This window comes from Fragaria vesca, linkage group LG3, assembly GCF_000184155.1.
Source record: "Fragaria vesca subsp. vesca linkage group LG3, FraVesHawaii_1.0, whole genome shotgun sequence".
Lineage (NCBI taxonomy): Eukaryota > Viridiplantae > Streptophyta > Magnoliopsida > Rosales > Rosaceae > Fragaria > Fragaria vesca.
Window position 1 is genome coordinate 10,445,370 of NC_020493.1, and position 26,240 is coordinate 10,471,609.

The following is a 26,240-nucleotide window of genomic DNA, read 5'->3' on the forward strand; positions in this document are numbered from 1 at the left end:
AAGAAATAAGGAGATTTATAGGACCCAAATGCAGAAAGAAGTAATAAAAATCCAAAGAGTGTACAGAGAAGAATAGTAGAAGTTGTAGAGAGAAAAGAAAGAGAGAAGAAAACCAAACCCTGTCTCGTGAAGCAGCAGGTGAAGAGAGAAAGAGGCGAAGAAGAAGAAGGAAAAACAAAAACCCCCATATTATTCATATAAAATAAAAGCTTCTCTCTTTCTTTCTTTCTTTCTTTCTTTCTTCTTCTCAGATTATCTCTCTCTCTCTAAACAAAACACCCTTCACATTCATTCTTTGCTTCTTCCCTTTTTTTCTTATATCACGAGATCCCCATCTCGGCCCTTTCTCTCAATCTCTCTTTCTTTAATGTCTTCTTCTTCTTCCTCCTCACAGCCTCTTCTTCTTCAGCTGCTTCTGGGTTTGTCTTTTTCTTGCACCCATTGTTGTTCTTGGAGTAAAGGCCTCACTGGGTCTCACATTGCTCACTCTCTGTGAAAAAATCTCCAAATTCGAAACACACAGACTGAAAAAAGATTCAACCTTTATTTTTTCTTTTTTTCCTCGCCGGAGTTTTGTTATCGGAAATGTCGCACTCCGGGAAGCCCATTTCGGAGACAGGAGGAGGAGTCGACTCGCTCTCGGATCGCCTCCGTGAGTCACTGAGTTGCGAGGCCAACAAGCCCGATTTCCGAGAACTCGATCTGGGCTCGCCCGTTTCGCCACTCCGGACCCACCAGAGTGGAGGCCTCGCCGCCGCCGCCGCCACAAGCAGCAGCTCCAGTTCGTCCGGATCGGTCTCGGGTCGGAACCCGGTTGCCAAGAGATCCGGTTCCGGTTCGGGGCCCACCACCACCAACAAGAGCCATTCCGGCGAGCTCTCCCGGTCCAGCGAGAGCAGTCCCACGAACAGTTCCAAACCGGGTCATAGGAGATCCAATTCCGGGTCAGCCCACCCGTTAATCTACTCGGGTCAGATCTCCTCCTCCTCCGCCGTCAACTCGTCTCCGAGATCGAATGTTCTCCCCACCGGGAACATCTGCCCGTCCGGGAAGATCCTCAAGGCGGGTATGGTGCCCAATCGGAGCTCCAGAACCGACGTCTTGGGCTCCGGGACGGGCTACTACGGCCACGGGAGCATAATGCGGGGCGGCGCGGCGGCCAAGACGGAGGCGGTGAGCTCGAGGACTAGCGGCGGAGGAGGAGGAGGAGGAGGAGGAGGAGGCGGAGACTTGAAGAGAGTGATGGAGCCGGAAGAGGTCAAGAGAGCTGGGAATGAGCATTACAGAAGAGGCAATTTTGCGGAGGCTTTGAGCTTGTATGATCGGGCAATCGCTTTGTCTCCGGCCAATGCCGCTTACCGGAGCAACCGTGCTGCGGCATTGACCGGCCTAGGGCGGCTGGGGGAGGCGGTGAGGGAGTGTGAGGAGGCTGTCAAGTTGGATCCCAATTATGGCAGAGCTCACCACCGTTTGGGGTGTTTGTTTGTTAGGTGAGTTGGGAGCTAAAGCTCAAGTCTTTTCAAAGCAGATGTGTTGGTTTATTAAATTTGGTGCTGGGTTAGTGTCGGTGTTGTTGATTAGTTTGAGAATGTCTCTACTTTTTTGGTTCTTGGATCTGGTTCACTGTGCTGTTTTAGGTTTCCATTCTTGACTTGGATGTGTCTTCGTCATGGTGTGCTTCTTTTAGTCTAGTTTACTGTATGCTCCTGTATTACATTATGCTGTGTTTGCTTAGAGGTCTTAGAAGGGTTTTCAAAGCCTTGTTGGTTCGTATTCATTTGATTCGGATCCGAATCCTGCTGTAAAATTTCAGTGCGGTGTGGAATTTTCTCCACTCTAATCTCTGCATAATTCACTGTTGTGACAGGTTAGGGCAGGTCGAGGATGCCAGGAGGCATCTATGTTTTCCAGGGCTGCAGCCCGATGCGGCTGAGTTACGGAAATTAGAGGTAGTAGAGAAGCATCTTAAAAAATGCACAGATGCCCGCCGTGTAGGAGATTGGAAAAGTGTATTGAGGGAAAATGATTCTGCCATTGCTGCTGGAGCTGACTTTTCTCCCCAGGTAACTATTGGTGTCTAAAATCTTGACAACTGAAATTGTATTAGATTTTGTCATGAGATGCACATAACAAAATGCTGAACTTGTTCAAATTGAATTTACAGCTCTCTATGTGTAGAGCGGAAGCACATTTGAAGCTCTACCAAATTGATGATGCTGAATCAGTCGTATCAAACATACCCAAATTAGACACTTATATGACCTCCTCACAATCTAAGTTCTTTGGGATGCTTTCTGAAGCATACACTTACTTTGTCTTGGCCCAAATTGAGATGGCATTTGGAAGGTGAGTTTGAATTTTTATTTAAAGGTTCATCACAGTTACAAAGGTTATGAGCTTTGTGGTAAGTGAGAATGGATGATGGATGTATTGCAGGTTTGAGAATGCAGTTACTGCTGCTGAGAAAGCTGGAAAGATTGACCCCCGAAACCTTGAAGTTGCTTCACTGCTTCAAAATGTGAGAATGGTGGTGAGAGCTCGTGCCCGTGGCAATGATCTCTTCAAATCCGAAAGGTTCACTGAAGCATGCTTAGCATATGGAGATGGCCTGAGACTTGATCCTTCAAACTCTGTTCTATATTGCAACAGAGCAGCTTGTTGGTTTAAGCTTGGGATGTGGGAGCATTCCATTGAAGACTGCAATCAGGCCCTATGTATTAAACCGAATTACTCAAAAGCTCTTCTTCGAAGGGCTGCATCAAACAGCAAGGTAAATTGCATATTTAACTGGTTCATGCATTTCTCTTTTTCTGAAACAAATTCACAACTTTTTAATTTTGGCTTTTTTGTATTACAGCTTGAAAGATGGGTAGATGCTGTTAGAGACTATGAGGTTTTGAGGAGGGAGCTTCCTGATGACAACGAAGTGGCTGAATCATTGTTTCATGCTCAAGTTGCATTGAAAAAATCTCGTGGGGAAGAAGTGCATAATATGAAGTTTGGGGGTGAAGTAGAAGAAATATTGGGTCTTGAGCAGTTCAGAGCTGCAATATGTTTACCAGGTAGGCCTTCAAATTCGTACATGCCTGTCACACGTTTACACTTGCATCATTGTACAAGTGCCTAAAGATTTCATATTTCCAGGTGTCTCCGTGGTCCATTTCAAAGCAGCATCTGATTTGCAATGCAAGCAAATATCACCTTTTGTGGACACGCTCTGTGCCCGCTATCCATCCATAAATTTCCTCAAGGCAAGTTATAGACACTTCCATCGTATCACTTTAAATATACTTTGCATGCCTCGTTATTTTTGCTGTTGTATACTGGATATAAAGTTATATACTTATGATGGTGATGCATTGCAGGTTGACATTGAAGAAACCCCAGCAGTTGCGAACATTGAAAATGTAAAGATTGTACCAACATTCAAGATATACAAACATGGTAGCCGGGTGAAGGAAATGGTGTGCCCCTGTCGTGAAATGTTAGAACACTCGGTCAGGCATTATAGCTTTTAGAACTTAGAAAACTGTACTGTAATTCTGCTTCATCTCTGCTGTATTTTTGCATTTTTCTTGCTGCTTTCCAACCCCCAGTTCGATAGGGAGCTCTTCCTCACATCCCCTTCCATTCAGCCTCCCCTGTCTATTTACCAGCTACCTGTGCCATAATCAATATCACCAAAAAATTCAGTTACCAGCCAATGCCATTGGGTTCCAGAGAAGTAGCTTAGTTCCTTTCTCAGTTTTCATTTATTCATTCATTCCTCATTGCTCTCTGGTTCCAGTTCTTCCTCCTTTTTCCACCTCTCTCGTCGTCATATAAAATGTAGGCTGGCCTGGATACTGTTTACCCAGTTCCAGAAAAAAAAATCCATGTACAATTGTTTAGTTCACCCTTGAGTGGGTTAGAGAGGTTGAGAGAGAGAGAGAGAAAGGGAGAGAGTGAGGGGGGTGAGAGAGGGTGAGTGAAGGAGTGGGAGGGAGAAAGAGATGGCTGGCTGGTTGTAGAAGAGGATTTGTACATGTATATATGTGATAATACATGACAAAAAAAAGAAAAGAGAATGGAAGTATGGGAGGGGATTAGATGTCTGGTGGGTACTTACTGGGTTAGTGAAAGAAGAATGTCTATGAATATGTTACATTATTATCATCATGATGACTATGAATATGTTGTTATCAGAATTATCATTCAACAATAAAAAAATTCTAGTTTCTTTTTCTCACTTGATGTCTGCTTCTTCAATCAAGTCTCCAGAGGATGTTTCATTTCCTATTCACAGTTTTTTTTTTTTTAATTTAATTAATTTATTTATTTATTTTTATTTTTCAATCTCACTCATTTCCTATTCACCAGGATGTATTCTTGGTGAGATCACATTTTGTTTGGTCAATTCGAAAATGAGTGAGATTTGCCTCCTCAGTTGTAACATTTCTCTTATGTCCTCGTGAACTAAACAGTTATCAGCATTGTTGACAATGTGGGAAAGATCCATATCTATTTCATTATCTATGGAAAATGCTATTAGGGGTATTATGCCGCAGGCGAAGTTCACTGATTACATCAGTTCATCAGTTAGAGTCAACGAAGTTGTTACTGAATACATCATTCTGCTTCTGAATGCTGGTAATGCTGTCATCTCAATGCAAAACTGTTAAAGATTTCATTTTCGCTAAACAGCTATAGGGCACTTCATAATGCGTTATGCCTATCATTCCAAATCACAAACTACATCATCAATGGTAAGTTGGAGACTTGGAGGTCACTATATATGTGTTTTGGAAAGGTTTGGTTCATTCTTCCGAAGTAGAATTATATGACCAACAAGCTTGTCGAGATGGGAGAGTAACACCGATTTAGTTATACATGGATATTTGATTAACTAGTGACTTTGTTCATGTTTGCACACCGACATGCAGAGAACCATGGTCGGTGCTGACAAAATTTCTGTTATTGTTTCTTTCTGTAAAGGTTAAGTAAACAATGGGGAGTGATTAGGGGGAGATCAGATTCTAGGGTTTTGTTTAATGGGAAATGGTTGACAAGACAATGTCTCTTCTGGGTGGGCATTGGGAGAAAAGGCAAGTGTGTTTTAAAATGAATGAATTAAGGGAAGTAGTCGGTGGTTGAGACTATTGAATGGAATCAATACTCTTCTTGCTTCAAAGCAAGCGTAGATTCCTGTAGCAAGAAAGGGGGAGAGAAAAGCTCCCTAAGAGACCACACTCTTTACTCTTGCCAACCACTTGTGACCAATTTGGTTGTCGAATAGTGATTGTGAAAGAGAGATCAATGCCCCCCTTTGGAGTTCATCATATCACTATGCAATGTGTTTATCAAAAGTTTTGAGCCTTCACAAAGCAACATATAACATCTTGTATTTCTCCTTTTATTGCAATTGATTTTAGTTTTGATAATGATACGAATGTTTGATTTTAGGTTGTTCATAATGTCACTATAGACATATTGTGTGTGACCACTAAATGACCTTACTTATTCCCCTTTAGGGACGGCTTGCATATGTGACTCAAAGCCAGTTTTTAGAATTAACATGGGCTAAATTTTATTACTAGAGCTTGGCTGGCTATTAGTATAAAAATGGTGGGATGAAGGCTTAATCAACCTTTATATTATAGAAGAAACAAGAAAGCTGTACGGGTATAGGGACGAGTGATTCTTCAATCCTCCGTCGCTTAGTGACTCGACGCACTGAGGGACGAGTTGGAGATTTATGCTTTTCGTTATTAGTTTTTTCAGTCTTACATTTGTAAGTGTGTAATTAGGTTTGACTCTTAATTAATGAAATATTAATTTCTCTCTAAAAAAAAATTTATAATAAACTACGAAGTCTCATATTGGCAGCCAATTTTAGAAAAGTCTAAATTATTACTGTTAAAAATAATGATAATGGTTGTGATAGGGCCTCTTTTTCAACCTAGTTTGCTACTTTCTAAGAACCTTCAGAGGTGGCATCTTGAGTGTTTTTGTTTTACTTACTCTTTTGATGCATAAAATGGTACCAAGGTCCAAACTCTGCAAAGAGAATCAGTTCTGGTCTTTGATTTTGACAAATTTTGATAAGTTTGTTTGAGTTTTTGTTCGTTTTGGCAAATGAATGGTCCCTAGTACGATCATCATTGTCTTATCAGCAAACATTCTTATCAGTGTCACAATAATAAAGTTGGATCGTCGTTAATGTATCTGTCTCTGTAACTTAACCGATTCTACGATTTACTTTCATTTTGTAGTTTAGTGTTACGAACATACTATCTGAATTATGTTTCTTGTATTAAGGAAAAATATATCTTCTTTTAACTGCAGACAATATCTCTTCTCAACAAAAAAAAAAAAAAAAAAAAAAAAAAAAAAAAAACTAGTAGACAGTATCTTTTTGACTCATGTTTTTCAATACAAGAAACATAATTCAGATAGTAAGTTCATAACACTAAGCTACAAGATGAAAAATAATGTTAAATTTGAGTAATGAGCCATCCAAAAATGGCTTTAGGTCTTTAATTTCGAACCTAAACATTTCATTCAGTTGATTCCAGAAATATGCCTCTGCCAGAGTGACACTAATTACTGTAATTAGGACATTTTTGGGAATGGTCCGAGAGTGGGGTTTGCTCTTCAATCTTGGCATGTGGACATTTAAGAAAGAAACAAGTACCCCAACTCAATTCAGTCATACTCATATACACATACTTACATATATAGACACCAAATTGATCATCATCAACTTCCAAAGTCCGGCCGGTAGAGCCACCCTGGCTGACGGCGACCACCTCCCATCTGGGCTGATGGCTACGTCTGTGAGGGCTGCCGTCGCAATAAATGAATTCAATTCCATCCTGTCCGCTTCTTAGAACTTTCAGTTCAGTTCTTCCCATGGACCATTTCCATGTTCAAACAAAGCTTGATTGGCATGGTGACAAAATGAGCCCTTCTCCCTCCGCCTAATATCATCAACAACCTAACAAAACGGAATGTGAGACTGGTGGTCCAAGATTTGAGAGGATAGGTGGTTGTCCGCTGTTAATCGATGAATTTCGCACGTCGAAGATCGGATTGCATGCTCATACGGGAGGCTGAAATGGCTTGGAAGGGTTTGAACATAACATGATCAAAATGAACTATTTGACAAGAGAATAGAGGAAATGATGGGAAAGAAAGCACTACAAATTACGATAATAGATACAATACTGTAAACCAAAAGTTACTATTTAGTCAAGTGACATAAGTTTTATGTTCGTAAATAAAATATAGACAGACATTTTCAATTGTTTAGTTGCGAGAACTTTTTTTGACAAACGGTAAACTTTATATTTGATTAGTAGAACAAATTTCAAATGCTAATTCATGGAACGACTATATCTCAGATCAAAGCTTAAGAATACGAAAATGTTCATGCGACTTTGGGTCACCTACTCCTTGAGCTCTCGTTATATTCAATACATTGTTAAAAAGAGATTCTCAAGACGGTCAACCAAGGAAGCTGTGTTTGATTGACCATGCAGTTCATCAAAGAAGAAAGACCAGCATGTTCACACGGGTCTCTGCTGGGTGCCCTAGTCGGTGCGTCACCGGCGGTCAAACGGCCGGCAGGGGGGGAGGTGACTGCTGAGATGGGGCCAATGCATGATGTGGTGTGAAGCAAACAGAGAATCGAATATCATTGTTTATTTGCTCAGAAACAAAAAACAAAAGCAGAAGGGGAGGATCGAGGTACTGAAAGACAGTACGTGAAATGCTGAAGAGATTAGATTTGAAGGTAGCGGATAGATAGATGGATCTAGATCGATAGATCCAAAACCACACAGATGAGGGAGGTCACTGCCCTAAACGTGGCTGTGAGGCTCTTAACCTGCCTCTTCTAGTACGGCCTACTCAAACAGTGAAAACTCGTGCAGCAAGTTTCGTCAGATTGGATTCTCATCTATCAGGAACAATGACACGTCGCTTTCTGGGGTTTTCAGACTTGGGTAATTGTGTCTTCCCTTACCATTTGTGGAGCTTACACAGTTACACAGAAAGAAGATTTGGATGTTACGTACAAGTGTACAACTCCATTGCAGTTCATCATTGTTCTGTAAATGAGAAACTGTATCAAGAAATGTAAAATGAAACAAGAGGGCCATACACCCTTTAACTATGATGACCCTCACCGATAATTATAATAAAAACAAAAACAAAAAAAAACCCACATTGTGTTCAAGCTAAAGAATCCCAATCGGCATCGTCAAAAACAGAGAGCAGTGGTTCTGTGCTCGAGACATTCTTCACCACACAAGAGCAGCTTGAGGTTTGACAATACTACTTTGGCAACGAAATTAAACAAATGATCAGTCATTTGAGATTTGAAGGCCAACAGGTTACAAAGGTTGTAGTTCAAACATGACTGCTCATATTGTAAACATGGCTTAGGGTATAGCTAGGTATATATTAGGTCCTCTGCAAAATCATACACAGAAGTAAGCTCCTAAATTAATGAACTGAAAGAAGATGCTGCTTTGTACTCATGGTGTCTTTTAATGCCATGAGCTCCACCACTATCGGTATTTGATCTGGTGAAGCAGTTGCATAGGAATTACACACATTGAGAGGTTTCTTCAAATCAAATAATTACATTTAAAAGTCAAGAAAAGGAAATTAACCGGCAATTATTCTCAGTGTTCACTTAATACCATATTTTATCTCCCCCGTCATTTTGAAACGGGGGAGATAAAAGTACCTTAGCTGATCTTACAAGTTCAGAGCCAACAGAACTATCAGATGAGAACACTTATCAGCCTGTAATTGCTCGAGAATTTAAAATATTTTGAAACATCAATTCTTCCAAATTTTCATGTGACAATGACATTGAATAGCATACATTGCAATAAGGTTATTTGTGGGAAGGATAACTTTCACCATGTCATCACACACCACTTGCATATAAACGGGTCCATTCCTTGGCTGCAGGGATTAGTGAAGAGAACATTAGGCAGCAGTATAACTAGAGCTAATGTTTTTGAAAAAAGAAAAGAAAAAAGGGGTGTGTGTGTGTGTGTGTTGGGAGAGGTAAAACTATAAGAGAGTTATTAAGATTACCTGTTTCAACAGCTTCCGCCTCATTTGATTTCCAATGCTTAGCAATGTTCTCCGAGAGTGGATCATCGGGATTTGGAGCACTCAAAAGTGCTTGAATACTAGCAGAAAAGAGACCAACATTGGCAATGATTCAGTTCCAATTTGAACTTCAAACAAATATACCCAAACACTAGTTACTGTTATGAAAGCACATTATACAGATATTAAACAAAAAGTGTGTCGGGATAATTTGAGCCTGTGATTCAAATAGGTGTTTCTTATGGAGACTATGATCTGAAAGGTAATAGCTTTACCATAATTCAAAGACCAAGGCACATTAAATGATGATACCTTAGAAGAACAGTTCGTATCTGGAGAGCAGGACTCCACTTGTCTTTCAAAATGTCAAGGCATATCCTTCCCAGCTGTATAAAAAATGCACGCATGGAACACAAAACATTAATTCTGAATCGTTTAAAAGTAAGAGAGAGAGAAACAAAACGAGAAAGGTTGCCTACCTTGTCTATGTTAGGATGGTAAATTTTAGTGAGAAACCGAACCTGTTGCAAGCCAAAAAATTAGTTCTTGATAGTGAAGAATATCAAGGGTGCTACACAACATGATTACGACTAAAAAGAAGGGATGGAAAATATAATGCAAGTGTATTATCTAGCTATTGGCCAAAACTTATAGAGGAATTAAATGTTCATATGGCAGGTACCACAGAGTTCTGCCAGGACTTTCGTGATCCTTTTTTTCTATTTTGTCCAATATAATATGAACATTAGAAAAATTTAAATGACAGATGGTTTAGAACTGCAAGGCCAAAATCACATCCTGATGCATTTGTAAAATCAACACAAAAGATCACAACAATGACTCAGTTGGCCTAGGTGGCCTTTTAATAGGTTGCAGTACCATATTGGTATCCTAGAGAAGGGCTAGTAAACTATCCAATCCTGCTCAGCCAGTAGAGGTTTCACCAATGTAAGCATACCAGAAATCAAAAGGGGTACTAGCACCAGTAATTATGTGCAACTTATTTTTAGATTAGTTTAATCAAGTGAAAACATCCAAATATAACTATTAACCTTGTAAAATTTCTATCAGCATCTGCACTCCCAATATTTTCAACTGAACTTAAAATTCCATCATATATCATGAACAATTAACCGTTCTAAAGAGAGTGCCTGATCATTAATCATATTTTTCCCTGAACAATTTACAAATGGCATCATATACGCAAACACAGCTTTCCCCTTCTAACTACAATATTGAACTTCTTCATTGTGGGTGACTAAGGAACTTCCTTTTCCGATCCTAATGATCCACCTAGCATGCAGTAACTATGCATATCCCAGATACTATTTTCTCTAAACTTTAAGGACTACATATTACAGAGTAATCAATACTACTTCTGTAGAAACATTCCACTTGGGTGATGCAGGTATGCCATCAAATTGCCCTGGACATAGATGATAAAAATGGAGAAAACACCCAGCTAAAATTTCCATTTAAATATTAGAACAGTGCACATGTGAAGCCATAATTAGAAGGTTTATCCACTGCAATTCAATTTAACTGTCCCTGAATCTTTGAAACCATTTAATAAAAAAGGTACTTATCATATATCCAAGGACGAGCAACAGTTGTGCAGAGCCAACCACCATCATACAAGAAAGCAATATAGCCTTGGCACAGATAAAGTGACATCAAATCAAATTACCTTAGGAGCAGCCATTGGATATTCTTCAGGTAAAAATAGTTCCAACTTGAAAACTCCACCTGAATTTTTTTTTTTCTAAAAGAAGTGAATATACAACACCATGATAAAGTCTGCAATCATATTCCAGACAGAAAAAGAAACCAATCAATAAGAAATATCACAGTTGTAAAACTGACACCTTCATGAACATCTCAACTAAAAATAATAACAATCTTGCTATATGTAATCAACATAAAGTATCAGTAAGCTATCAACACTCTCATTCTATCTCACAAGCTCAACCCAAAAGAAAGGTAGACTGTCTTAATAAAGATATACAAGCAATTTGCTGTAGAGTAAAACACACATCTGCTGGCCTTTTTACTTGGCAACTAAAGGCTGTCGTCAATCATCTACGACCCGGCTATAAGACTATAGAACTATTACTCAAGTCATTGTCATACTCTGAAAAGCTAACAAACTCATAGGAGATAGATCAGTTTTACATAAACTGACTACAATTCTGAATTCTCACTGAGTCAACGATATACACTCTTCCACAGGGTGATCAAAAAACTCTCCCCAAGCATAGATGATTGCTAGAACATCTCTCCAAATAGCCTGCCTACCTGGGAAATCACTAACCATCCCTCCTGACTGACATCCAAAAGCATTCCTATTTGTAGACAGGAAACTCTAGGTCTCCTTTATAATAAGGTTCCTCCAATCCCCTAATACGCTATGGGAAACAAAATGATGAGAATATGCAGTCGTTACTTGGTCCAAAGACATAATATCTGAATATAGTTCAATCATTTGCTTTACGGTAACTAATTTTTTTTTTTTTTTTGAGAGTATCAATGACGGTAACAATTGACCTAAAATGAAAGAGAGAGTTGAATATGCCTACACAACAAAAATGATCCCACAAACTAGACTGCCACATCAAAGTATAAATCTATTGACATGATACTTATTCCATACACGAGTAAAGAGAAACCTCGAAGCAAGAATACCTTGAGTGATACTTAATCATAGTCTACAGAGCTCAATGAAATGCTCCAACTTGATAACACATTCTACTTAAATCCAACTTTATTAAACACATTCATTTATGCAAAGCCCACTTTCACAGAAAAAGAAGAAGAAGCAGATCATAGATTTCCAGCATCATAAATACATGCACTCACTGATCAAATGAATATGGAAAAGCTTCCTCAGATCACAGTTACCATCAAGCCTTTACACCTTAACTAGAGCTGAATCTCTCAAATTCATTAACATAACTACCTCCCTAAAAGTCGCAATTATGAACACACCATAGGATAAACCCAAAATCTCATTATAAAACCACAACATTAACACACTAGAAATGAAGTCCAGTGATTTATACCTTCATAAGGAGACTGAGTGGGGCCAAGGATCATCACATTGAAATAGCGCATGTTATCTTCCGACGGTGAAGCACTAATCCCAGGAGCTGTAAAATCACAACACAGTAAATCAAAATCAAACTAAACCCACAAATCCCCATACAACAAAAAAAAAACAACCAAAAGCTCAATTATTTGTACTACATCTAACCAAAGAAAACAAACTAATCAAAAGCTCAATTCAACATTCCAGCTACACAAAAGATCAAAGACTGAAGCACTAACCGGGTTCACTAAGAAGACGCTGAGTTTCCTGCAAGAATTAACCGAAAAAAAAAAAAAAATTAAAACCAAAAATCGAAAATTCAAAGCTGGGCGAAGAAACCCTAATAAGATCGAAACTTTCGGAGCATAAATTCTAGTGTAAGCATGCATAATGAAATTGGGGAAGCAAAAACTGAGTCTTTGAAATTCAGGGTTTTGAGAAAAGTGAAGTAGAGTGATCGGAGGGGAAAATTCAGAGAGGGATCGCGAAGCGAACCTTGATGATCCGCCGGGGAAGGTTACTGTTCGCCATTCCAAGGTCGATTGCAGACTACGCAATGAGGGTTTTGCAGAGAGAGAAGAGAGAGAGAACGGTGCGTTTTCGCTATTACACAAAATAAAGCATATATGCAATTCTCGATTTTTGGGGTCGAGAGGCACTTTTAGACTTGGAGAATAATTTTCCTTTTTCTTTCCTTCTGCATATTGGTTTCTACTTTCTAGTTTGTTATTTATTTATTTATTTTTTTTTGAAAAATCTCATTGCGACTTTCATTATTCAAACTCAAAACGCGTAGGTCAGAAGCCGTTACATACCATGTCGTTACCATCTATAGATAGACAAGAAGTTATGAGGCCAAACTCATATTATCAGTATATAAGATGGACTACATATTAATCGTAATCACTCATAGTCTTTAAGGCATAAAAAAAATAGCTAGATCTAGCCCCCCTCGATAAAATAGACCAAACTCCGGAGTCCACCAAACCCGCCTGTCCTAACCCACCATCGCCAACGACATGTCACACACCCAAACCTAGCGCCTGCACCAAACGCACTCAGCCTCGACTCATGCTGCTTTGATCTCCGTCATCGTGACCTCCGCCGCTTCGGACCTCAATCTCTGCACTGCTTGTCGTCGCTACTTACCCAGGAATCCATCGCTGGTCTAAATCCACACAAGCACACTGCCAACAGAGAGGATGCTAGAGAATAAGCTGACTTAGGAACAAACTCAAGCGAGGCTACCATAGCATACCCTTAAAGCACCTTGGATCATAAGCACCTTGGGGAAGTATTTCATAACAAATAAAATAAGAGAAATGAAAGAGAAAAACGTTAGTGTATCCTGCATTTCCTGCGCCTCTACATATGTGTTTAATGTTAACCATTCTTAATGACTGATTTATTTATTTTTTCCAACGGATAATGAATCGAGGGTTGAGGAGTTGTGCAGTATAAGTACATCAAATCACTAGTAGATAAGCTAACAATTTTGAGAGGGCATACACACTAATCTCTTTGTAAGTTCTTCTTTCTTTTCATTTTTTTCAAGTGGAAGCTATTAAATTCGATTTCAAATACGAAGTCGGTGTTATGGCATACTTGAATGTCTAACAAGTTTGTACACTAAAAAGGAAGTAGTACAAGGCAAAGAGGAAAATGCACCGCCGGCACCCCACCTTTTGTGGCACGGTCAAAGCGGTACCCATACTTTAAAAACTATCAATGTGGTACCCAAACTTCTATTTCGCTACCAAGGAAAGGCCTGAGGCCAATTTCCGTAACTGTGCCGTTAGTTTGCTGACGTGGCCGGCATAGGGCCCACCAAAAAAAGGTGCAATGACAAAAATAACCTTCTAATTCTTCAGAACTGTTTTCCCTCCAAAATCTTTAAAATTGAATCTTGGGTTTTCATTCTAGGTATCACATTGATCAGTTCAATAAAGTTTAGGTATCACATTGATCAGTTCAGTAGCGTTTAGGCACTGCTGTTATGTTTATCTGTTGACAATAAATACTATGCAATAGCTGAAAATGTAACATAAAAATTCAAACATAGAACCAAAAAGAGCTGTCAATATCACTGAATTAAAACCATTAAAACCAACATCAGTTCAACACGAGAAACATACTATGCTTTAGAATTCAAGCTTTATTAGTTTCCAAAAACTCAAGGAACCAGATTGTATGTAAAAAATTGATTCCAAAACATGATGAAGTACACATTATGTTTCTCTAATATAAAAGTCAGCACATTCACTTTCTTTAGCACCCCTTGCTCCATGATTTTAGCTACTTTGGGTAGGAGGTTGTGTTGAGGCCGGCTGATGCATTACCATTTCCAGCAGAACTACCCTCCATTGCCAACTTCATTTTTTTCCATCTCTTTATAGACTTTATGACCTGGTCCTTGATAGGTTTTGATTCCTTGGGTGGGGCTGGTGCCCTTTACACCTGTGGAACACAAACAAGACATTTCCAACACAATTCAACAACCACATTTGGTTCACAATTCAACAAGACATTTCCAACACAATTAAACTTCTAGCAACTGAACATAACCACTCCAATGTTTCAAAAAGGAAACACATAAAACTTGCAACTTAAGTAGCTAAATTAGATTACCACAATGACGGCTAACAGAAGATAACAAATAAAAAAAGTTCTACACTACTAATGTTCAGCCAACTTTAAGCATACCAAAACCTTCATCTCTAACTTCAATTTGAGAAACAAATTACATGTATAAGAACCTTATAGTCTAATGTATATATCTATATAATATCATATCAAAAAGAGTAAGAATCATAGGCAAACACTAAGACTAAAAGCAAAGGTACAAAATCAGAAAAATGACTAACTGAAATTCTTGAGAAAAGTTAATCCTCCAATGAACAAGAGTACATCAAAACTCAGAAACAAAAAAAGAAAAAGAAGAGATGATCATGATTCAAGCAAACTCATGAAGCAAAATCTGAATTGCTTGAGAAAAGTTAATCCTAGTCACTGAGCACAAAGAGTAGCAAGTAAAGTAAATAGTAGTCAAGTAAAGTCCAGTTTTAAGTAAAAGACACAGACATCAAGACATATGAAATGAAAAATAGACTCAAGCATAGCGATACCAAATTTTATTTGCAAGGAGATAACATTTTATTGAAGTAAAGAATTTATTTGCTAAGATCAAATTCTATCAAGTGAAGAAGATAACAAAGAGTGGAGCTATCTTTATATGCTTAAAAACTGTTCAGTACAACTGATCATCAAAAGTAACTTCACTTTGAGAAATAAATATCAAGAATTGAGATTCTTTAACACCATAGAGAATGCAGCAAAGATAGTAAAGCATAAGACTTTAAGTATCAAATGAAAGATGGCCATAGGGTATTCAGAACTCATTATAAGGAATAAGGGGTTTAACATAGAAGGACACGATGCATGACAAGTTCATGTAAAGAGGATGGCAAGAGCTGTTGTACGTAAGAGAACTAATTTCAAAAGCAACTGAACAAGAATTGATATCAAACATGGATATGGATAGGTTGCTGCTAGTATATTTTATATATAACTCAAAGACATAACTCAAGTCAAGTTACAAGACCATGAGTGATCGATATGAATAGAAATAAGCCATGCTCGAGTACTTTCTGAAGGACTAAACCAGATTTCTAGCTTCAGAAACAAGAACATATACTGATTATATCAAAACAAAGAAACTCAAGGTAATATATTTGAGTACTCAAAACGTGAACTACACTTCATAAAATCCTGAAGGCAAGTTCCAAGTTTCAGCTATTCAAATTGCTAAAGTCACAGCTATTCCTAGTGAGCTAACTGCTCAGATATGAACAGAGACTATAAACTTCACAGACTAACAGATATATCTGAAGCTCAAGTAACGAAAACGAAGTTGAAGCTACGAATCGAGCACAATTTGACCAGAAAAATCAACTATTTGAGCTTAACTACACAAATTGAACTAATCAAACTAAGAGAGCATCTAATCAGAGCTGAGAACTAACCGTCAACAAATCCTTCATGGTGATCGGAGTGTTAGCCGCTTCCATGGTTGTGCAAATCGATGGCTCAGAACCGACGGCTCAGATCTACAGCTGGTTGCGAATCCAGTAAGAAAGATAGAGAAACGGAGAGGCGCGAGCGCTTCGAACATTGCGGTGGGGATTCGAAGCGAGTTGAGATCTGGAACCAGCAGAACGAAAGGCCTCTCTGGTGGCATGTGCATGTTTTATGGCTCCGTGCAACTGTCTATGGCGCCCTCATAATCCACCCAAGATCCCCTCGATCCTACCCCTTCCCTACACCCTTCCAGGACGTACCGATTATGTTAGGTAAGTAGTCGATTAACTGATCCTTAATTTTCTTCAAGGAGAGTCTCTGGAAAGCGAACAAGGGAGGGAGGGAGAGAGAGATGAGAGAGATCTAAGAAAGAAAAAGAGGGTAAGAATAAGGGGGGAAGGGGGAAATCAAGTTTTGATTCAATTAGGGATTAGGGTGTCGTCTGTGTAAAATGTCATTTTTACCCTTTTTTGGGTGGACCCGATACTGGCCATGTCAGCAAATAGACGGCACCGTGACGGAAATTGGCCTCAGATCTTTCCTTGGTAGCAAAAACAAAGTTTGGGTATCACATTGATAGTTTTTAAAGTCTGGATACCACTTTGACCGTGCCACAAAAGTTGGGGTACCAGTGCTTTCAAAACTTCTTAGGCAAACTCAATATCACATCAATCAGATCTTTGTGTGACGGCTGATGGGTATTAAGGTTCGCAAAACGGGCCAAGACCAGTATATTCAACTAGTTGATGTCTAGTTTACATGATTCACCCAAGAACCCCAACTAAAGCCAATTATTTGAAACCTAACTTAATTTGTGGTTAAAATCGGAGCCAAACATATTGAGTTGTCAAATACCCCTAATTAATCCCAAACATATCATACGTGCAGGTTGTTAATTGCAAATACAAAAACATATAATTATTATAGAAACTTTCAGCATAAGGTTTCTGTAATCTGTATGATCAAAACTGAAATGGTAAAGAGGTACTGCATACTTCCCTCAGATTATATGTAAATAGTTCACATTATGCATGATACTTTTGACACGATCAGTTCTCGAATTTTTTCTTAAATTCGTCTGGCATGTCTTCTGGGAATAATTCCTCAATAACTTCTTTGCACTCGTCACTAATTTCTTTCTTCATGAACCCAAGAGGGTTGGCATAACGAGCCTGATCAGATTGAATGCCATTCTTTTTTGTGATCAAAACTCTAGCTCTTTCAATGGCGTCAAATTTTTCATTGCAATCATCTGTATTGCTTTTAATCGCTGTCACCTCACATATCTGTTCTTGGAAGTCTTCATTCACAAAAAGCTTATAGGATCCATTGTCATCGGTTGTTGCATCGTCGGTGTAGATGACAGTTTCATTTTCGCGACTTCTGCATTCCAGTCTTACTAAAGCACCTGCGTGCATGAATCAAAATGTCATTTACGCAACCAGTTTCATGTGTTTATCAACATTTTATCGAAACTCGTAACAAACTGATAATGTAATGAGAATAATGATCAGAGTCATTAATACAATTTAGTCAAAGAGTCACTAATATGATTGATTCATTGTTCTATAGTGCACATGAACCCAAATTCATATATGTCTACGGAAAATTCTCATTATAGATTCAAAATAGTTGAAAAGAATAAATAGACTAGCTAGGGTGACATACCGGATATCCGTTTACTGACTCTGGTTGGGAACTGAACACGGCATGGGTCACAATATACATAACCCTCAACAGTGATGCTGGTTTTGTCGCCTCCATTGTCACCGTCGGCATAGGCCAAAGACAACAAGCATGACAAGGTGAGAAAAACTGCAACGATTTCCAAGTTCTTCGCCATTATTCTTCTCTCGCTAATTGTATGTGTTTCTCTTCTCTGTTGGTCTTTTCTTGATGTTTCTTCCTTTCCTTGATTAGTGCAGTAAGTTTATTTAGCTGCAAGAAATAATGGAATTGATTAACATCATGTGGTAATAATTGGCATGGTCAGAATTTCACGGCGAGTTGTTTGTTCTACGCTTGTAATAGCATATCCTAATTATAATGTGTTGCCTTGGTTTGCCATTTTATTAAGGGTTACAAAATGTTCCATTTCAATATTTTTAGCCAACAAATTCTCTCTCTTTTTTTAGAAGTGTTTGTATGGAATCTAAAAGTACATAGAACGATGTAAAAACATAAAAGGAAAGCGATAAAACAAAAACAAAATGCACATACGCATCTAAAATAAAAAATGATAAAGAATAGCAAGATCCACAAACACATCAAGAATAATAGGTAACCAAGTGACTTGATGTCGCAAGACATCGCGCCACTGCACATGTCACGAAAGCAGTGTAAAGATAAAATTGATCATAACCGTAACCATAACCAATGAAACAATCACCTAGGAGTGAATCGCTCATCAAGAGTTCGAAAATAAATGAGGGTGTAAAAAACTCGAAAATTAGCAATTGAACTCGATCCCAAAAACCAGAACCAATGCCATATCCATATAAGCAGCTGAGTCAGATCTTTTATGCCACCTTGATCCCATATATGTCATTTTTCCAGATTAGGTTTATCGGACCCGATTTGGCTACGCCTCTGATCTTGGGTGCAACAAGGAGTGATATGGGTTTGTTTGGACCCGGTCGGAGCGGCCGAGCATGGACAGTGGTGAACCGACGACTCTACGGGCGCGGTGATGGCTCGGCGCGACTGTCGACTTGGTTTCCTTATATTTCCTGTGTAGCTTGGGCTTGGGCCCTCTTTGGCCCAATCTGGGATGGTATCTTAATTTCTGTTTTTTGTTTGATTTACGTTTGTTGTCTAGGTGGTTTTATGCCGTTAATAAGCCCTTTTGCGATAGTGCGATGTGGGCTATGTCCTGGTAAGCGCACGCAACATACTATGACTGCTTTACTGAGGTAGCGAGTTCATTGCTTAGTCAAATGGTCGCAGCCTTCTTACGGCAGAGTGAAATCTTCGCATAATAGGAAAACGGATATACATAGTCTTTTATGACCCCATATGAGTTTTAGCTTTCCATTATGTCGCCATGTTTTATGCAAAGTAAATAGAGTTGTCAATGATGCAATCTTTGTTAAATGGTTCTTGCTTGAATGCATAGGTTGTGTAGGGTCTCCTAATATTATTTTTAGGTGTTCTTACACTATGGTATATGTTTTATGTCCCCCCTTATATTCTGCGGTTTTATCAACAGTAACAGCGTGAGGGCTGCCTTTTAGCCCTTAGATTCAATATATATATATATAGTCTGTTTCTGGTGCGGACGTCCGTACGGGTTTTCCGTACTGATTTCCGCCGTTTCTCCATCATTCCAGCGCCGGCAACACCGTTTTTTCTCCCCGGCGTGATCCCAAACCTCCCCCGACGGTGTTGGAATGAAGAAAAAGGCCGGAGAGATTGCGATCGGAGGTCTGTGCAGCAATCTCACTCAGAACTTCACGACAGATCATGGTGGACCTCCGATCGTGATCTCTCCAGCCTTCTTCTTCATTCTAACACCGTCGGGAGAGGTCTAAGATCAAGTCAGGGAGAAGAAACAACGTCGCCGGTGCTGGAATGGTGGAGAAACAGCGGAAATCCGTACCGAAAACCCGTCGAACGTCCGCACCTGATAANCCTTCTATATATATATATATATATATATATATATATATATATGTGTGTGTGTGTGTGTGTCATTTTTCATGTCAGTTGATGTCTGGTTGACATCATTCAAACAATAAATCTAGACTTTTAAACGTTTTTAAATCTAATGGCTCACAAGTTGTATAAAAATTTGTGTAAAATATGGTGGTCCTTAAACCTGACCCTTCTTTATAAAAAGAAAATCAAACTTTGAGAATTTTGAAAAATTCTACGGTTATGAAAAGTATAAGAAGAACAATAGTACATAGAACAAACGCCCGAAGAAAAACATGTAAGAACTCATGACTCATAATCCGTAGAACAAGATCATATTCTCCAGCAACATGCTCTTAAACGGGAATGAAAACAAGGGTGGGTTAAGATATGCTACACCCCACCTCAGTTTTTTGATGGTGAAATCTATTATACTGTATATACATTTGACTAAAATATATTTGATTCTCAAAGGATCAAGACGATCCTAATGCTAGGTTTTTTTTTTTTTTTTTTTCCAAAAATGAGATCCTAATGTAGTTGAACCTCATGACTAAATATTAAGGGAAAAGCCCATTTGGTCAAAAACAGCAAAAATAAACCTCATTCCAATGAAAATCTTATCATTATGCCCATTCTAATTATTCTTAAGACAAAAACGCTATTACCTTGTCTTTTTGTAACTACACCCACACAAATCTCATCTCTTTCTCCATCTCTTCTATCTTGATATGCTTCTCTCTCTCTCTCTCACCATCATTGCCCGCCATTCTCATCCTCAGATTCTAAAGCCTCATAGCCGCCACCGCAGCAGGCGACGATCACCATAGCCTCGATGTCCTCCTCCTCCGTTGGAGCCTCCACGTCAGTAACAACATCATCAGATATCAACTAGCATCGTCAACGTCGTCCGTCGTCGGAGCTCTCGATCGTCAACCTCATCACCATAAAACTGTTGTGTATGAACGTACCTCTTCATCTCTTCAAGCCCCTGTGCGATCAAGTCGGGTCGTCGGTGGCGAGGGTTTTGACCAGAGATGAACACCCAGCCGATCTAGTTTTAGATCTATGGTTAAGCATTATAATGCTTTGTTCATAGAGTCCTTTGTTGGATACAAGAAGGAGGACAACTCGTGGAGGGAGGAGAAAGCTAGAGGTTAAGCAAATGATACATGATACTAGAGGAGGATTGCAACGTGGCCAAGGATTTCAAGGTAGGATCTGATCCTTCTTTGTAAATTGTGGTTGTTGTTGGTCTGGAGGTTAAATTGGTGTTGTGGTTGGAGAACAAGAGAAGGGGAGGAGTAGTCTTGCTACCTAATTTCACTTTGGGTGTAGAGAGGAATTCATGTGATAAAGGTGAGATCTAAAGGCTTTTTTGTTTTGTTTGCGAAGGTGAAGAAGCCTTTTCAGCTGTAAAGTTTCTTTTTTACTACCTCAGTAATATCTTATTGCCCCCCCCAGTAATTTCTTATTACCACTATCTTCTTCGTTTTTTTTCCCTAGAAGAAGTTTAATGCCCCCCCCCAGTAAAATCTTAGTAGAAGTTTATTGCCCCTAGTAAAACATTTTTCATCACTACTGCCCCTCAATCTTCGTTTTTTTGCTCCCAGTAGAAGTTTACTGCCTCCAATAAAATCTCAATAGGAGTTTATTGCCTCCCAGTAAAACATTTTCATCATAACTACGCCTTAATTAAATTTTAGCGATTGTGCGATACACTTCCGGCAAGGTCCGGCAGATCCTGGTGACATTTAAAAAAAAAAATCAGGCTAGATTCTGGTAACATTTTAAAAAAATCGGGCGAGATTCCGGTGACCAGCAAGATTGTGGTCACTGGCGACTGGAGTCCCGTGGCCAGTGAGGTTCTGGCCAAATCTTCTCTCTTTTCCATTTTCTCTCTCTATGCATGTTTAAGGGGTGAGGGCAAAATAGTCATAAAATAATATTGTTTGTTAAGACTTTAAGTAAAGATTTGTTCATTTGGGCATAAATAGAGATACCTTATATTGGAATAGGCTTTTCAAAAAGATTGTGATTAAAATGAGCAATGAAGGGTTAAAATTAGTACTAAATGACATTAATAATGTTTTATTGTTAATTGATCACATCTCTATCACCACGTAATTACTAGAGTCTGTAGAACAAGATTATGCACAAATAACTCTATACTGTATAGTGTGAGTGTGGCAAATGAGTGAAGCACATTTCTATTTGAGCTTATAAACTGTTGAAGAATTATGATAATGACAAAATCCTTATTTATTTTTTGTTGGATTTTGTGTCGTAAGTCAGAGATGAATGATGAGTCACCCTTTTATCATTGTAGCACAATAAGAGCAAGTTCACCCGTTGAGTTAGAATGAACATAGTGACCTGGGTCACTCTGGGTTATTGTGACTAGGCAGCAGTTTCCACCCGTCAAAGATGTGAGATTGTTAATGATTGTTTATTGAATTTTCAAAAACATTTGTAAATATGAATAATGGTTTTTAGGAATGTGTATGGTGCGTCTATTGCCACCCCACAAACCATTTTGTTCACCCCCGCATTCTTTTCACATCCCACTTACATAATTTTAATTGTAAGTATACTTTATTCACCCATTAACAATACCTAAAAAACCTTTTTTTCAATTCTATTTTGTTCACCCTACATTCTTTTCATATATTTTGTAAACTTTAGATTTGTTTAAGGTAAGTAAAATCACCAAGTGAACAAAAATTCACATTAAAGTATAAATCCAAGTTAAAGAACAAGAAAAAACTCTCAAATTTAACAACTCAATGGTATCAATCGATATCAAGATGCACAATGTCTGTAAATGTATCTCTAGTAGCAACGTCTTCCATACTTCTAAGTTTTTTGAACTGATCTATCTGTTGTTTATAAATACGGTATAATAGTTGTCCATGAAAATTTACATACAAAGTCGACATAAGAAATAATGAGTAAAGAGATAGACGAATCATCAATAAAGAAAAAAAAAATACAAACAGTTTACCTCATCTTTAGGTTAAATGTTAGTGTCTTCAGATTTACGACCGAATATGATAAATATGGGTTAGAGTTATGAAATTTGTGTTCATCTAAAACAAAAAGACAAAAAAGAAAAAAAAATTTGTAATTTGTAATTTGTAACAACTTATTGTCCCTTACATTTGGATATTTTAGTATTTCAATAAATCAATAACGTGCAGGGTGAACAAAGTGGTTTATGGAGTGGCAATAGACGCACCCTATAAATATTAAAATATTAGGGTAGATATTAATGCAAAATATACGGCATAATGTAAAAAAGAGGTTTACTTTATTGCAAATAATTAGGGTTTTATACAAAGAAGGGTGTTTATATAAAATTTACAATGACATAAACACTATGACATATGAAATTAATAAATTTATGCGAAACCTAGAATAAATTTACACAAAATGTTTTTATAATTCTTTTTTGGCCAATGGTATTTTTATATCATTTTCTGATTTTTTTCATAAATCTTTCCATAATACATATTTAAAAGAAATTGGCTATTAAATATAAGCCTTTAGATTAAAAATATAATTGAAACCAACGGCCAGATTAAAGGACCATTGATTTAAAAATTTTAAAAGAAACCCAACAACCTTTTGGCACATGGTTGCTGACACATAATGTCACATCGCGACAAAAGATTGCCTCCCACGCAGGAAAGTTTGCATCTGATTGGTCCGTGAGAGAGACGTTATCTGGCTATCTGCAGGCTCGTCGAAGAGAGGGAGGCTGGCCGCTGACGTTAGTAACGTGTGTGGGCTTGGGCTAAGGTGGAAGAAACTCACCTGGGCTAGATTGCTCCTCTCGCCTGGGTCAGTTTGCTCCCCTTCTATTTAATCTGGGTTGAATTGAGGGGATATCCCATATATGGGTGGAAGATGAGTTTTTCTTCTTGGGTTGGATTGCCTATGTGTCAACTAACCTAGGTTGAATTTTTTTCAATGGGTGGACTTGCTCTAAGGATTAATACGTTGCAGCAATCACTTGAGAAAATTACATAGTAGCACATGACCAAATTTAAAAACACAAAAATCTCACTTTCATTAATTTTTATACAGTTTAGGAGTTAGGACATAAGCACAAGCCCAAAACTAAGAGCATCAAGTCTGATCCAAATTTTAGCTATCAAATGACCATAACACCTAGGGCTGGACATGGGACGGGATTAGGGTTATCCCACGGCCCGTCCCTAATCCCGTCTTGCACATTGCACACGGGACGGGATTAGGACGGGTCTTACGTTTTTAAGACTTGATCATGCAAGTCCCGTCCCAGACGAGACCGGGACGGGACGGGCCCAATCTCGCCATCTCGGCCCAATATCAAAAGTCCAAACTAGAAAATAAAGAAAAAGAAATTTGATGACCTGACAGAGATACACATATATAACCTAGTTCTACAACAATTAGATAATTACTCAATTATATAACTTGAGTACCTGATAGTGATACCAATAAAGATTACATAATCTGAATCCATAATCTATAACTAGAATTAAACTAGAGTAACAATACAAGTTGCTCCAAGGTGCTCCAAATACAAACAATTTCAAATCGAATCATCGATGACAATACCAACCACGACTAGTGCTGCTTCTACTTGTGATAGTGCTAGATAAAGAGGTTGAAGATTGCGGCCTTTGCATGTGTATACCTCCATCAACATGAACCACATACTAAGAAAAAAAAATGCAGAAATTGAAGATTAGATATATACAAAATGGAAACATCTCACTTAGAAAAGAGTTGTCTTATGCTAAAGCAGGTTACTTAAAAACAAATATATACAAACACTAGAAAGTAGAAACTATTCATAAATATAAGATCAATTCTTTATGCTTGGTTTATGTAAACCTCAGTAGGGATCTAACTCATGAGTACTCATATGCAGCTGGATATCTAAGAACTTCACAAGAACAGCTACAATATGATCACATTAAATATACATAAATCTGATCACAGCTGGATAAAGTATACATAAATCCTAATACAACAAGAACAACTACGATCTGATCGCATTAACCTGTTACCGATTCATTCTTTTTAAGAGAATGTATAATAAGATCATATATGAAGTACTTATTTTGAGAGAACAAAATGTATAATAAGATCATGAAGTACTTATTTTGAGATAAGAACCAGACACACACGTTAGATAATGAATAAGACTACACAACCTAACAACAAATGCAACAGTAATAGATTGGATATATGCAACCAAAAAAATAGTTAAAAAGTGTAAAATACATGATCATAGAGAGCCATAAGCAAGTGTTTAATCTCCTTTGTTCTCCTCTGCATTCAGCCATTCACAATAAACTTATTCAACTTTATAGATAATCAAGCAAGAAGTGAAGCTTTTTTGAATACACATGTTCAATAAACACATATAGATAATCACATACAGCTAATTACTAGTACCCAATAGCCTCACCTTGACTTTCTTCATCCCCAGAAACATAAAAAGATTTATACAAATTGGGTCGATTAAATTGAAACAAAAAATCTAGCATTACATTCATAACTTGAAAATACATAATCCAAATGTGGCCGAACGCATAGCACATATATAGATTTCATCGAAAAACATATAATACAGATATAACGAATAAAGAAAAAATGATCTTGCCTGACGTTAATGAGAGAAAGAATTGGGTTTTGCTATGAAAATTGGAGAAGCTGCCACATATAGCTAAAAAGGTTTTGGAATCTATCTAGTTTGTCATGATAGTCAGAGTTACATAGTATGAGTTTCTCTATGTGTTTCTAGATTCTATCTGCCTTCTTTGGCTTTTTGCGTTCTGCAGCATGAATGCCGAGGCGAGGAGGAATCGGGCGGTGAGGTTAGTGGAGGCAGTGGAGGAGTTCAAGGAGGACTTCGGCGAGGCGGCAAGTAGTGGGATAGTCGAAGATGCCGTTTGATATAGAGTGGGATTGAGGTTTCGTTGGATTGGAATTTCAAGTAGGCATCATCGATTGAGGTTTTGAGGTTTGGTTGGATTGGGATTTAGGGTTTGCGTGACTTCACGTTTTAGGATGAAACTGAAAGAGTGAAAGACTACAGGGATAATGGGATGAGTTAGTATTAGGGTTCAAAAATGAAAGGTTGAGATCAAAACATCTAAAAAAATCAACGGCTCAGATTAGTCTATATTTTACACAGGACAGGCCTAGTGTTTTTAGACTTAGATCCCATCCCATCCTGTCAAATTTTGGGACGGGATCAGAATGGGACCAGGATTTAGGTTTTTTATACCCACCCCTAATAAAATACCCCCATCCCCAACTTTCCTCTCTCTCTCTC

At 38.3% G+C, this 26,240-nt stretch overlaps 2 protein-coding genes and 1 pseudogene across 3 annotated transcripts in view; 2 read left to right on the forward strand and 1 right to left on the reverse strand.

Moving 5' to 3' along the window:
• The window catches only part of LOC101292394, a 1,325,780-nt pseudogene that overhangs the window by 877,882 nt on the left and 421,658 nt on the right, over positions 1–26,240 (forward strand). Inside the window, exon 151 of the transcript XR_184374.1 lies at positions 25,744–25,829. The product of XR_184374.1 is annotated as an uncharacterized LOC101292394 (transcript). The remainder of the gene's footprint in view (positions 1–25,743; positions 25,830–26,240) is intronic.
• LOC101312033 (TPR repeat-containing thioredoxin TTL1-like) lies at positions 256–4,171 on the forward strand. Its single transcript, XM_004294028.1, has 8 exons — positions 256–1,117; positions 1,223–1,490; positions 1,868–2,063; positions 2,165–2,346; positions 2,437–2,770; positions 2,858–3,062; positions 3,145–3,251; positions 3,366–4,171. The coding sequence occupies exons 1-8, from the start codon at positions 586–588 to the stop codon at positions 3,516–3,518; spliced, it is 1,977 nt and encodes a 658-aa protein (XP_004294076.1). The 5' UTR covers positions 256–585; the 3' UTR covers positions 3,519–4,171.
• On the reverse strand, positions 8,472–12,886 carry LOC101305443 (ubiquitin-conjugating enzyme E2 35-like). The gene is made up of 8 exons (XM_004294091.1): positions 12,692–12,886; positions 12,436–12,463; positions 12,171–12,257; positions 10,799–10,857; positions 9,591–9,632; positions 9,424–9,497; positions 9,094–9,191; positions 8,472–8,958 (listed from the first exon to the last, which is right to left on the reverse strand). Exons 1-8 carry the CDS (start codon positions 12,725–12,727, stop codon positions 8,921–8,923), a joined length of 462 nt encoding a protein of 153 aa, XP_004294139.1. The 5' UTR covers positions 12,728–12,886; the 3' UTR covers positions 8,472–8,920.